The following is a 15,585-nucleotide window of genomic DNA, read 5'->3' on the forward strand; positions in this document are numbered from 1 at the left end:
CTAATGATTGCAGTGCACACATGGAACTCCTTGAAAGAAAAAGTCACGAAAACATGCATCCACATAAGTCTTGGAATTAGTAATATCATCAGAATGTACCTCGTATGGCATCTACAATTTAAGAAGTATTGGTTATACCATGGTTACTCGTATGGCCCTCTAGATGTTTTGGTCTACAACTACCATCAGCCCTATCCAGAATAGGTAGTAGTGAAAGATCATGGAAGATGTAGTGCAAAACATCTGAAGTGCCTACAAAAAAGAGCTCCCTCTCTCTTTAGATTTGGTATTACTGTTGACTAGGTTGTAGGGGATTTATTACTTCTATGGTTCAACCAGATCTATAACAACATAAAGTGCATTGAATATTCAACCAGACTTAATGCACACAACTCTAAAACATTACATCGTTAATGCATAAAACATACACGTTAAAAACATTATAGTAAAATCCATATAAAAAAAGTGACAAGTGCTTAATAAAGTGTCCTGTGCCTGTCACCTAACAGATGATTCTAAGTGAAAATAATGTATATAACATTTCTACAGTCCACAAAGTGGAAAAATACAACAATTATAAAAATACATTTCAAAGAGCATATTTTTAGTAAAAGAACCACAATTATTTATCATAGTCCAGAGTTCTCAATCCATGTATAACTCTGTTCAATATGCAACGACAACAATGCCTATTTTACATATAATGAAAACTAGTGTCCATCACAACACTTGGACTAGTGCTGTAGAAAACCCCAACATGTATCGTTCCTTTGAACGCTTTGCATCTCTGTAGGAACCTCTTCAGGGGTCATAAAAAAGCCAATATCATAGACCCAAACAGGTCTGGCTTGTAGTGGCTTCAGAGCAATGCTCAAAGAGACTTGTGGTTGAACAAACACGTTCTAGCGTGATATCTTGTCACTTGGCTTCTCAATGTGGAAGTGCAGTTAACGAGCCTAGACCAAACCTTAAACAAAAAAACAGAAAAGGTACCTAATTAGTAGGGGAGACCTTTCTTAAACACCATAATGTATTCTATGAGAGGGTTACGATTGGTGCTTACCGTTTCTCAGTATTTGTAATGCATCCATATGGACTGCAAAATTCTCAGTACAGTAGTCGAAATATCCCTAAGGACACACATATAAAAGTCTTATCAGCATACTTCACAAATCTGAACAACCAGTGGCACCTACTCACGTCTTGACTAATTGATTGGCAGGGATTGTGACGAGTATCACTTACGTAATGAGCATGATTATGCGTTCAGAATTGCAGGTAATCAAGTGAAGGGCATCGCACATATGCAATGAAAATGGGAGCGATTTCAATTGAACACTGAAAGTCATGCAAATATAAACAGCGTCTGATCAGTATCAGAAATAGCTGCAGCTGCTTGATCGTTACGAGTTACAGTAGAACAAGTGCTCGGTTGGAATGGTTTTCAAGGTGAGGCAACAATGTCAACTTCCAACAAATAACACTGCGCTGCCTCGATTCTCATACCACTGGCGCTCCAAAAAACGTGGCCAGCGGCACACTGCTACATTAATCTATGGCCAGTCTTAGATCTTCTGGTTTATGACCTAGACCATTGAAATGCCCTACCAATGGAGCATTGAGTGTGTTGTTCCTTATACAGCTCTTATGTTCACTGATTGTAATCTTATCTTGATTTTTCTCTCAGTCTTGCCAATATACAATCAGTTGCACGGACACCATATGGCATAAATCACCATTACTGAGTTACAGTTAGTTAATACTCTCTGTTGCCACAACTTACTAAGTCCTAGATCAATGTCTTTGGTTCTTGTTGTTTGTGGGCGACAGCTGCATTGTCCACAGGGACTGTGACCTGTAGGTTTAATCATACCCCATTTTTTCTGTGAGGGTAGTCTGACCATCTGTTTTAATAAAAACATAATTCCGTGTGGTGGTAAATTCCTTAAGATTTTTGCTTCTTCTAAACGCACGTCTCGGTTGTATCAATGAACAATCTCCGCCCTCCAGTATGTGCCAATTATGTTTAATGATCTTCGTAATTTCATTAGTTAAGGGGCTATATGAGCTAACAAAGACAATGCCATCGTATTGTTCTATTTCTCTATATATTCTAAGAGTACCTCTCTGTGGTTGTTTGAAACACCCTTGTAAGATTTTTCTACTATTTTGCTCAGGTACCCTCTAACTATGAGATTATGTTTCAATTTATCAGCTTCATGTACAAAATCCATCTTAGTAGTGCTATTCCTTTTAAGTCGCAAGAAATTGTCCAATTGGTAAGTTCTGTCTTGTGTGCTTAGGGTGAAAAATAGAATATAGCAATAGCGAATTTTTGTCAGTGGTTTTGTTGTATGGTTTAACCATTATTCGTCTTTTTGACATAAATAGTAAAGTTTAAAAAATGTATGTTTTCTTTACTGTGGGTATTGGTACATTTCAAGAATGGATTCAGGATGTAAATGACTCTAATGTTGGGATGTCACCAGACCAAACCATTAGAATGTCATTGATAAATCTTTTCCACAACTTGATATATTGTCTATATTGGTTGGTGTTGTTCAAGATTACATGTGTGTCAACAGTTTCAACGTATAGTTTGGCCAATGTAGATGCCACTGCGGAACCCATGGCCGTGCCATGTGCCATGTATCTGCTTAAAATTTTCAATAAAGACATTTCAGTACACCACAATATGAATGGGTTAGGTGTTTTGCCCACTGGTCTTGATTCTAGTCGTTTTCATCAACCATATTCAGTGTTGCCATTTGGGGGATTTTAGTGTACAAAGACACTATGGGCCTCATCATGAGTTGGGCGGTATTAGCCCTACCGCCAATCCCCCCGGCGCTATTAGTGCCAGATCACGGGTTTGGCGGGAATGGAATTCCCCACTGAGCCCATTCGGGAATGCCCCATTCCCCATTGGGCTCAATGGGGAATTTTCACGCTCTTACCGCCGGCGGATTTCCCACCGGCGGTAATAGCGCACATTTTCGGCGGATTTCCCCCCAGCTCAGAGCTGGGGAGAAATCCGCCGAAGCCCTGATTTGGCAGACCCTTAAATACGGCGGTAATAGCACGACCGCCGGATTTAAGGGTTACCGCCAAACTCGTTATGTGGCCCTATGTCTAGGCTCACAAGTAAATTGTCATTCAGTTGGTGATTACACGTATTAATGTAGTCCTGCCGGCTGCTGGTCGAGACTAACAATGGCTCCTCTTTTATCGGCTTTCCTCAGAACTATCTTTTGGTTGTTCTTAAGGGTGTGAATGACTTGACTTTCACTTCTCGTAATATTCTGGCTCTCAAGTTTTTCAAGAGCACTCATGACTCTTCTCTCGAACACTATCGACTCTGTGGTATGGCTTGTGGTTGGAGGGTTAAAAGTGAATGGTTGCGGAACCCTGTTTCATTTTCTTCACCTTTAAAGGGGTGGTTCATAAATAATTGTTTCAGGTGTATTTTTCTGAATAGTTGTTCCAGATCAGTTGTAGTTCTGAATTCATTATGTCTGTCCATGGGGACAAAACTAAAACCCTTCTCCAGTACTGATAGTTCAGCCTCGGTCGGTTGATAAGTTAATAGATTAACTAAAAAGGTGTTTTGCACCGCCTTTGGCGTGGTTCGAAGTCCCAATTCCCTTGGCCCTGGTCTAAAAAAGACGATTGTGCTCTAGTATTGGCTCTTACTCTTCCTCTTGATGATCTTTGGGGTTGACCACGTCTCATACTGTTCTGTCTTCAACCTCTGTATGGCCCTATTTTATTCAAGTAGAAGTCATCACTTTCATACAAGTTATCATCGTGTGAACCATGGGAGCTATGAGACGTATTCCCAAAGCGTACCCTGCTGCCTCTGGATTGTTTTTGCTCTATTTGGGTATTTGATTTATAATTATCTTGTGTATAAACGAAAGACTTCTCATGCAAAAGGTTTGCTATATCATTTTTCATACGTCTAACTCTGTCCCAAGTAGTTTTGAAATCATCTATTTCTTTAGAGATTTCATCTGGTCTTTTCTGGTAAATATCTAATGAGACCAATTATTTGATATCATCTTCCAAGACTAATAACTCTGCTGCAAATGTATCTGACATTTCCTTAGCTGTATCTATAATCAAAATAATCCCGTCTCTGCCGCATTTGTTTGCTATATAGCTCCATTGTAGTATGAATTCCGTATTATCTAAAAACAGACGTGTTTCATTTTCTACCACTAGACCTTGTGGCAATGTGACATTGCAGATATACTCTATAATTATCACTCCATGTAGTTCTGTTCTTATGAACCTCTTTTTCAATAGTTCCTGCTCGTCCCATTTACTCACATTACTTAATGGATAATTTTCATTTTCTGGGCCCAATGCTGTCGCTCGCGCTAGCAATTCCAGCAGGTATTCATCGTCATAGCTTTTGACCTTATCTGCTGCTATTGTTCAAGATATGTGAAGAAAATTGCTGTGGACTGTGTTCCCTCAATTTACTGGGAGATTATAGATAAAAAACAGAACCCCACGACCGATAGCCGTGCCTTAACCATTTGAAAATTGAGGGAATACCAGGTGAAGAAAATAGAGAGGTGGGAGCAAACCTGTTCTATACAAACAAAACTACAAAAAAGAACTCCCTCTCTTGGTATTACTGTTGACTAGGTTGTAGGGAGTAACCATGCCCTATTTGATGTTGTATATGATTTCACATGTGATGTCATCAGAATTGGCGGAATGGAAATGTGTTTGCTACATAGGAGCTCATGTTCTAGAAAGTGTCATTTGGCAGCAGGGAGCCGTTACATATTGACAAACATGTAGGCAACTCCCCACTGCCACCTTTTTGTAATTTGCACGGCGGAGTGCAAAAGCGCAGGGCAAAAGGAAGCGTACACGTGTGTATGCCACCAGTTCAGTACAAAAGGCGGCGTAGACGTTTACACTCTGCCTTGCAAAGTTAGTAAACAGTGCCTGGCATGCCTGCATGCCAGGCAGTGTTTACTTTTAATTGTATTTACTTCTAATTGTGAGCGCCACTAAACCTGCATGGTAAGCAGTGTTCCCAATTGACATGAAACCCTACCCGACATGCGTAATTGTACACGCTGCTTGCCAGCATGGCAGTCAGCGTGTGCAATGTATCCCTATGGGGTCCGCCAGCTTTATGCTGTTGCATAAAGCTGGCGGACCCCATAGGGACCTCCAGCATTTGCGCTGGCATGGGAACCCATGCCGGCACACATTCTGGAGCATTTGTATGGTGGAGAGGGGGCAAACACACAAGTTGCTTTCCGCCCCTCCTCTCTGCCACACAAATTCTTGAAAATGAGCCATTTCATTAATGGAAGGAGTAGGAGTCTTACGCAAGGCTTCTACTCTTTTCATGAACGTTACAGCTCTGATGAACATGAGCCTCATGGCATTTGAATTTCCCGACTGTTGCATACCTGAATGATAGTCTGAACTATTCGAACTTCAGTGATTTCAGTGAAAATATAAATATGCTTAGATAACCCTAGATCATTCTGCAATCCCTTTCCATGTGCTGGAAATCACTAAAGTAGGCGAGCACGGATCATGTCATGCTTGCTAACTAGCCATGTTTCTTTCTCATCCGCTCTAGGTATTTTCCATTTGGGATCGTTTTCCTCATTGCTGGGAAGATTTTGGATATGGAGGATCCAGCAACGATTGGGAAGAAACTGGGCCTTTATGCCATAACAGTGATGGCAGGGCTGTTCATCCATGGTGTCATTCTCCTGCCACTTCTGTACCTCATATTTACTAAGAAGAATCCCTTCCCCTTCATCCAGGGAATATTGCAAGCTCTTCTGATTGCCCTGGCTACATCTTCGAGGTACGTGCTCATAGAAAGACCTTCACCTAACGTATGCATGACATTACAAAAAGAATGTCAAGATGGCAATGCAGTTCTTTTAAAAAATTAATTTAAAAAAGGAATGAATGTGCATAATTCCCTTTATTAGTGACATCCTTTATTATGCAAGAGCGACACTCGTAATCACTCTCCAGTCAATGATTCATCCAATAGGTGTATGCAATGTGAAACATTTCAATACATGCAACATCCCAATGCATGATTTAAAATGATACATTTCCAGTACAAAACTCTCGCACTTTTGCGTTGCATATATTTACAATGCCTTCTGCTTTCCACCTCTTAGAGGTTGACAGAACATCCTTTGGGCCGCACAGTAACTTTGTCCATCACCCTGTATGCCTAGGTGCACCCTTACGTCGCTCAAGTTGATCCTTCGGTACAATGCGACGACCCAAAACTCCAGGAAGATGAGGACAGAGAAGCATTCTTCATATCAAATGTCATAGGTGCAGGGCAAAAGAAAAAGTGCCAGCCCAAATGCATGGTGCACATCCAAGAGAAGGGCATACCAGCCATAATAGACACAGGTGGTGTCCATTAATGTGATGCTATCATCGCATTTCAAGAAGCTTAGAAATTCAGTGCCACTACGGAAGACAACCGTGTGCGTTATTTTTTCACATTTGGTGGTAGGAAGCCAATTCCACGGGTGGACGCTTTTGTGGGAGCAGTCAGGCATGGCTCACAACAGATGAAAGTACATTTCTTTGTTACAACAGTCAGCAAAGATACCCTGTTGGGGTGTGCAGTGGCAGAGGCCCTACAAATTGTCAATTTCTCATTTGCTTTGTATGTCAATGACGTCCAGTGCCTAGTGGCAAGATTTCATGATGTTTTTGAGTGTATTGGGTGCTTAAAAGGGGAACCCATTAGGCGCCACATACAAGAATATTCAGCCCGTAACTCTCAAGCACCGGACGGTGCTTGAGGGCACCGCAGAGTGCTTCAGCCCTCTGAGGCCTATGGGCGAGCTTGCACTTTACAAAAATTAAATTGAATAGAATAGGGTCCCTTTAATCTCTGTGAAAAAGCTAGTGTCTCTGGATATTATTATTACGGTTGAAGGACCGACTCCATGGCTCTCCCCAATCATTGTGGTACACAAGCCAAAGTAACCTGACTGTGTGCATCTGCATGGACATGAGGATTCCCAATAAGGCAATAAAGAGGGAGAAACACATCACCCCACAATTTATGAGATTGTGTCACACCTGCAAGGAGCTGCGTTCTTCTCAAAATTGGATCTACAAGCACAGTATCAGCAGCTGAGCTTACACCAGTCCTCTAGGTGCATCACATTTTTTTCTGCGAGTACCATTATAAACGGCTCGGTTTTGTTATCTCCTCTGCAGCAGACATTTTCCAACACGCTGTAAGGGGAGTAGTAGCAGGATTGCCGGGGGCAATCAACATTAGTGGTGACATTTTAGTGTTTTCCCGGACTGAGGAGGAACATTTGGCAAGATTGGAGAAGGTACTGGAAAGAATACAATCAACAGGGTTCACCCTACACAGGAGAATTGTGTGTTCTTGCAGCAATGGCTTGAGATTTTTTGAGACATATTCCAAAAAGCAGTCATTTCCTCAGACCCACAAAAGGTGCTGGACATTCTGGAGTCACCTGCTCCTACCAATGTCTCTGAAATTCACAGATTCCTGGGGATGGACACATATTGCAGAAGGTTAAAAAAAAAATTGTCCACCCTTTCGGAACTATTGTGGCAGCTCGCCAAAAAGGATGTCCCCTGGCAGTGGATGCCACTGGAGGAAACGACCTTCTTGGAAATTAAAGCATCATTGTCTTCAGATCTGACAATTGCTTTCTTTGTAAAAGTCTGAACTGGTTCTAGAACTGTCAGCTCCAGGATGGCAGCCTGAAAGCTGAGCTCCTATGCCCAAAGCTAACTCCCATCATCATCATCCTTAAGATGTCTGTACCTGGCACCCCTGAGGCAATTCAACCCGCCAAAAGACCAAAGGGTGCTGAAAAGAGGGATACTTGCAATGATTGGGATGATAAACTGCTGGAGCTCCTCACCAAAGTGACACTGGCCATTGCTGAGATTAAGGCTAAGCTCTCTGACTCAGAAGAGAAATTTACTGAACTTTCGCTAAGGGTTGATACTGCTGAATCACACTTCAATACAATGGATGATAACATCCGAGGGCAAAGACCGAGACACTTAATTGTAAAGTTTCTAAGATTTCCAACAAAAGAACTCATACTGAAGAAAGCACGTGAGTTGAAGCATCTGGCTTGGGGTGGCAACCGAATAATGATTTTCATTGACTTAATTAAAGATGTCTTGTATAAAATGCGGTCCTTTGATAAAGAAAATGATAAAGCAAGAGACAAGTATCTGAAATATTATATGCTCTACCCAGCCGTATTTAAGGTCATTGTGGAGGAGCAATTACATTCTTTCACAGATCATAAAAGTGCAGAAGCCTTTTTATCTTATTTAGAGTCGGATCCTATGGAGGGTACTTCATCTATGAACAACATCAAAATGAGCACAAAAAAGAAAAGATTGTCCTCCTCTTAATATCACTGCAGCATAATCTGCACTTTTCTTACTTCACTTCAAATGTGTAAAGGAAAGGTTTAATTTATGTTAAGGTGTTTCAATTGACTTTCATTAGCACAAAATGACCACAGCAAACTGCTGTTAACTTTAAGCTCTGTTAGAATCTTGAGCTATCTTGTGTTTGTTTATTTTCACATGGGAAGCCTCTGAAAAAAAATAGTGTAAAGGACTAGGATACGGGATGTGTGCTGACGCCACGTTACGCACACAATAGTTTTCCGTGTACATAAATACAGACTTACGCTGTACGAGAGGAGTGGTAAACCGTGACCAGGCTTCAAAATACAAGATTGGTGTCATCTCATGGGACACTCAATGTGGCTGATGAAGGGCGAATGAAAACAAAGATAGCGACGTCGGCAAAGGTTCTGTGAAGACAGCGATAGTTAAAAATGCTGTTACTAGTGTGATTTCCTAAGAAAGACGGGTTGAGACCGGTTACTAGGGAATGGAATAATAATGGTCGGATCAGCATTTGTTTAATTACAGTACTGTAATATCTACTTGAGAAAATGAAAAAGGGTGTTAAAATTAACAAAATGGAGGCTGGGCATTGTCTGCAGTTAAGGGGTAATAACGAGACTGTACAAGGAGGAAATTGACTGCTGAGTTTATTTAAAAATATGCATATAACAGGGTATGCAATCTTGCCGGATTTGGAAATGTAATGTAATGTGGTAGTATGTACGGGGTTAAAAAACAAATGGACTATGGCAATGAAATACTTTATCAACCTGATAGACTAGATGCAATTGCATCTGTGAATGTGGGTAAATGCTCCTTATTTAGTGTCTGTGAATGAAATTGCAATGCTTTGTGGACGGGTGAGACCGGGTATGCAAATTGCTAAGTGAAAGATCGAATGGCATTTGATTGAGGGATGCAATGGTCAAATATTAGGTGAAAAGTAGTTTTGGCGTATGCTTGTAACTTAAAGGTATGCATACAGTTGTCCACTAAAAGCCAGCCAGTTAATAGTGCTGGGTTCAATTTCAAATCTGTACATTTGTCAGGTTTATTATGCGAAGTATGTGGGATGTGATTGTATAGTACCATTGTTTTATGAAATTGTGATGTTTGGTGTGCTGTTGGCAGTGTGTCATTGTACAAGACGAGTAAGAATTCGATAGAAATATGGTCCGTCAGAAATACTATGAACACATTCGAATAATAGAGATAACGTTTAGTGCTTATGAGATTAATTGGAGTGGTTAGTTAGAATAGATGGAGTTCGGAGAGATATTAGAAACAATATATAGTGCTTTCTAGAGTGGACATGGTTCCAACCTGTGTGTATGGTTTGGAATGTATTGAGTTGTGTATATAAACTTGTTCATAAAGTGTCTGGTAATAGCAAACAGTATTACAATGCTTTTTCGTTCTCATTGTGTTATTGTGTGTATGTCTTGTGTGTTGTCTTGTGTCCTGTAGCTTTGTTTTTACAAACACTCGGTCAGTTGAAATGGATTATTTTAAGTGGTGCATTATTCAAACTTATGGAGTTATTAGCTGGATTGTAAATAGCTGGTTAGATAAGGTTGGAGGATGGAACCACTGAATATTATTACATGGAATGTTAAGGGATGAAATTGTGCAAATAAAAAAAGAAAACAAGTGCTAGAAAGTATCAAGAGAGGCAAGGCAGATGTTGTGTTTATTCAGGAGACACACTTATTGGAAAAATGCTAATTACCTCTAGTTATACACATGCATGTTCTAGTAAGCATATAATGAAATCTAGAGGGTTGAGCATTATGTTTAGAAAGGGTCTAGCAATGCAAGTAGAGAAGACAGGGATAGTGAGGGTCAGAATGACTTGGCTGATATTGTGTATGATGGAAAGATACATACTATTGGTTCTGTTTATACTCCCTGTTCACCAGGGATCTCCTTTTTTGATGTGTTAAGCAAACTGTTATATACGATGCATGGAGGAAAAATCATACTGGGCGGGGGGTTTAACTGTGTATTAGATGGTAAGATGGCTAGTTCAGCAGAATGTAGGTTTTCAGGTGAGGGCATAAGTAAGGAATTCAATCATTTCCTACAGAGGTATAATCTACTTGTCATATGGCGATTAATGCACAAAAAGGAAAAGGAATATACATTTTATTCGCCCGTACACACTTCTTATTCAAAGATAGATTACTTGCTGGTTAGTGAGAAGATGGCAGATATGGTAATAAGGTAATAAAGTAATAAAGTAATAAAAGAAAGAGTGATTTCTGACCATGCCTTAGTAGAACTTCAGATGACCCTTACAGGTATGAAACCTAAAGAAAATAATTGGAGATTACAGGCAGGGATAGTGAAGGATTTAAGAGTAACTGTGGAAATGGAGTAATTTATTACAAACTACTTCGAATTAAATGTGGGATCGGCTGATGCATTAATTGTTTGGATGGATCTAAAGCGGTGGTAAGAGGAGAACTAATGAGTAGATCTGCACATGATCAGAAGGAAAGTATAGAAGAAATGCATGCGCTGGAAGACAAACTCAAAATATTACAACAGCGATATGCGGTATGGAGTTTGGAAAGGGATAGGATTGAATTGAAAAAGGTGAGAGATGCCCATGATAACTTGATTGATTTAATGGTGGAAAAGGGTATTTTCTATTCAAAACTAAAATTCTGGGATGCTGGAGAGGTCAATTATTGGCTGGTAAACTTAAAGGAATAGTGGAGAGGTCAAGATGGAAAAACAGGAGTAAAAAGCTCTGAAATGCGTGACTGTTTTTGGGATTACTATTCAGAATTATATACGGAAAATATATCTCTGAATGGTACGAATTTGGACAATTTCTTTCGGAAAATTAAACTTCCAACGTTGCAGCCAGAAGGGAAATTTGGGGTGAATGCAAAAATCATTATCATTCAGGTGCTAAAGGCAAATAAACAACTTAATGGTGGAAACCCCTGGGTACTGAAGGGTTGATAGTACAATGTTATAATTGATATGCATCTCAACTTGCGCAACACTTATGTGATCTGTTTAATCATTTTATATCTACAGGCTTGCTGTGTAAAACAATGAGGGAAGCTCTAATTGTCTTGTTACCTAAGCCAGATAAAGATCATACACAATGTGGTAATTATAGACTGATATCAAAGATATTTACAAAAATATTGGTAAATCGATTGAGGAAATATATAGGTGATCTAGTGGAAAAATGTCAGGTAGGGTTTATGTCAGGAAGGTTTGGTTATGATAACATCAGAACGATTTTGGATATTCTAGGTATGAAGGGTGGAGAGAAAAATACTTCAATAATGGCATTTTCTGATGTGGAGAAAGCCTTTGACATGGTCAACTGGAATTTCTTCGAATATACTTTAGGAAAAATGGGTTTTGGTCCAGTCTTCATAAGAGTAATACATAGTTTACACTGGGATATATTGGCAAAGGTACAAATAAATGGGTTAGTGTCGGGCTCATTTCCATTGTCAAGGGGCAGTAAGCAAGGATTTCTGCTGTCTCCATATTTATTTAACGTGGTGCTGGAACCATTAGCTGCATATATTAGACAAAGTAGGGATGTGCGCGGGAAGAATTGAAAATACTAGCATACGCAGATGATATGACGGTGTTACTCTCTAATCCAGATGAATGTAGTCAACTACTGAAATCAATGTTTGAACAAGTGGGGAAACTATCAGGACATCAACTGGAGTAAGACAGTCGTTTTTCCACTTACAGCGGACTGTGATAAAGATGTGCTAGCATCATGGAATTGCAGATGGTCAGTGTCTGGAATAAAATATGAAGGTGTACAGATTATTAAAGACTTAAAAAAAATAGTTAATCATAATATTGATATAGAAATCGAGAAATTATTAATGGACATTAAAAGATGGGATAGGATGGTTTTATCGATTTGGGCAAAAATTAATGCAATAAAAATGGTTTTATTGCCAAAGGTATTATATATAATACAGTCCCTTCCCATATTGGTGCCGAAAAAGATGTTATGGAAGGTTGATGTAGTTTTCCAAAATTCTTTGTGGGGGAAGGTAAACGTGCAAAAATACCGAAATCTATCCTACTATGTAGCGTAAAATATGGGGGTTTGGATACCCATATCTCATAAAATATCATAGAGTGTTTCATCTGAAGAAAGCTAACTATTATTTTGAAAATGAAGAGATAGCTGACCCAAATTGGTTGAAAATAGAAAAGAGTGTTTATAAGCCGTATCTCATAGATAACTCATATACAATGGAGAAACTTCCGGGGAAGAATGGAGAATTCCAACGATAGCGGCTACAAAGGTGGCCTTGGTAACATGGTTTAAGGAGAATGACCAAACAATTTGGTTTACTTACAATGCATCACTTTGGCAATGCATCACTTTGGCATAATCTGGCTGTTCAAATACATAATAAAAGTCTGCATTGGTTACGTTGGATTAATCAGGGTATTTTAAGAATAGAAGATGTTGTAAGGGAGAACAGGGTGTTGGAATTTGAAGAGTTACAACTACGTTTCGGGCTGCTCAGGAAAGAGTTGAACCGTTATAGGGAGCTAAAGGAGTTGCTGATTGTAAGGATGAGTATGTTGGCTGGGATGCTTCAGACAAGATCTGGGATCTTTAGTTTGTTTGATGGAATTGGACACAGTATGTGCACTTACATGAATATGATGCCCATGGAACCTGCTCATTTAGATTCATGGACAAGATTGAGGGAAAAATGGTATGAAGACACTGGTATGCAGTTATCAGAGAGGGATTGGAATGGTTTACTCAAAGTCGCTCCAAAGACGAGGATGGATACAGCAATGAGATTAATAAAACAGAAGGTATTGGGGCGGTTGTATTGGACTCCGGTTAAGATGTATATATTGGGGTTGCTTGAAGATGACTTGTGTTGGGGGGGTGGAATAGAGAGAGGCACATTATTGCATCAACTTTTTAATTGCTCACAAGTACGTAGTTATTGGAGAGAAGTACTGGATAGATTAGATATGATTTTGGGTATTGATATGATATGATATGGTATTTATAACGCGCTTATACACAAGTGTTTCAAGGCTTGACGAGACAAGAGAGGGAAACCAGAGGGAAGACAGACATCGCTCCTACTAGGCCAGGTGACATTGAGATCGCCAAGTGCAGGGGGGAAGGGAAGGGGAAATGTGCAGGGCGAAAGGGGCGGGGACAGTGCAGTACATAGGATAACAGTAAATAAATAAGACAATAAATAAAAGTGTGGCCAGCTGGTGGCAAGTGCAAGGGTAAGAACAGACATCGGGGGTCAAGTGCTAGTAGGGGCTGTAGGGATATAGAAACAGCCCCCAAGTGCAAGGGTTGCCAGGGGGCAGTGCAGGTGTGCATCTCGCCGGGAGGGGACCTGGGCCCGAGATCAGAGGATAGCCAGGTAACCAGTGCAGTTTCAGATTCAGCCAGGAGATCAGCAGGGAGAGGAGGAGAGAAAGCAGAAGCAAAGAGGAAGGTGTTGAGGTGCTTCTGGAACCGGAGATGGTTCTCCTCAAGTTTCAGCGAGGCAGAGAGGCTGTTCCAGAGGGAGGCCCCAGCAGAAAAAAGAGATCTACCACCAACTCGCTGCTTGGAGAAGCGACTGACCCTGAGGGAGTTGGAGGCGGATGAGCGAAGAACTCGAGAGGGAAGATATTTAGGAAGAGAGAGTTAAAGGTATTAAGGTCCCAGGCCCCAGAAGGCCTTGTGGACAATGCAGAGGGTTTTGAAAGTAATCATCGCTTCCACTGGGAGCCAGTGAAGAGATTTCAGTCATGGAGAGATACGATCCCCGTTTTTCTTTTCTTCTTTGTTTTGTACTATGATGTGGTTGTGTGTTACAGGTTTTGTTCACTACCTGTTTACTTATGAATTTAAACATGTTGAACGATGCTGCTTTCATACTCATGCTCCTTTGATTGTTATGTCAGATGAAACTGTATTATAAGTTAATATGCTTAGATGATTAAGGAAAATGTAAGTTTGTATAGTGTTGCTGATGTAAAGAATATAATGTATATTTGTATGAAAATGATAAATAAGGGTTGAAGAAAAAGAAAAAGTCTGAACTGGTGGTCGATTCGAGCCGGTTTGGCTTGGGAACAGTGCTCTCACAATCAGATCAGAGGGGAGGGGCTATGAGGCCAGTAGCTTATGCCAGCACAGCATTGTCAGTGACTGAGCAATAGTACTTCCGTATTGAACGCGAGGCACCGGCACTCTTGTGGGGTTGCCGGCACTATCACCTATTCATCTATGGGAAACCCATCTCTGTAGTGACAGGCCACCAGCCTTTGCTTCCCATAATGGCAGGGTCTTCATTGCGGCCCCAGAATGGATCGAAACAGGACAATGACGTTACACTCTCATATCACCCAGGCGGTGACAACCCAGCTTACTATTTGTCCAGACATCCAATGATTGAAACAAGGGGATGTTGGACCAGGAGATAGACACTGAGCAATATGTATGCATGATAACACACAGTGCAATACCCAACTGCATGTCGCTGGAGGAGATCGCCCCGGCATCAAAGAATGATGAGTGTTTCCAGATAACCGGTGCCGCTTTAGTGAGCAGGGAATTGAAATAGGTGTTGGATCAGTTGGGCAAGAAAACAGAAGAGGTGCGGAATTCACTCAGGAAATTGTAGAAAGTCAGGAGCGAGCTGATACTAACTTCAGTGGGACTTCTGTTGCGGGATTCATGGACAGTCATTCCAGGACAGTTGGTGACAAAAATTGATGGAACTGGTGTATCGGGGACACCAATGTGAATCCAAGATGAAGGCACGACTTCATTCAAAAGTATTGTTTCCAATGTTGGAAGATAGAGTTGACCAATACGTAAAGAAATGTGTGTGGTGTCAAGACGCGTCACCGGAACAGAGAGCACCACTGATACAATTCATGTCCAGGAGCAAAGACCTGTGGGGCACCATCAATGTGGATTTTGGATCACTCACAGTGCAGGAACACTTTCTAGTGATAATCAACCAGTGGTTGCGAGAGTTTGTGAAGTTGACCAAAGGAGAGGATGGCATTCCTGTGTTGGATAAAGTGTTTGCGGCTCATGGTCACCCGAAAGAACTGTGTTCCGACAACGGTCCACCTTTTTGAGGGGAA

The 15,585-nt window shown here is 40.7% G+C and overlaps 1 protein-coding gene across 3 annotated transcripts in view; it reads left to right on the forward strand.

The window, feature by feature from the left end:
- Positions 1-15,585, forward strand: part of LOC138577868 (excitatory amino acid transporter 5-like) — a 518,879-nt gene that overhangs the window by 334,278 nt on the left and 169,016 nt on the right. For all 3 annotated transcript variants that reach the window (XM_069649661.1, XM_069649664.1, XM_069649663.1), the window contains exon 7: positions 5,618-5,851. In XM_069649661.1, the coding sequence (XP_069505762.1) occupies positions 5,618-5,851 (234 nt within the window). The remainder of the gene's footprint in view (positions 1-5,617; positions 5,852-15,585) is intronic.

This window comes from Ambystoma mexicanum, chromosome 1p, assembly GCF_040938575.1.
Source record: "Ambystoma mexicanum isolate Mex_15411 chromosome 1p, UKY_AmexF1_1, whole genome shotgun sequence".
Classification (NCBI taxonomy): domain Eukaryota; kingdom Metazoa; phylum Chordata; class Amphibia; order Caudata; family Ambystomatidae; genus Ambystoma; species Ambystoma mexicanum.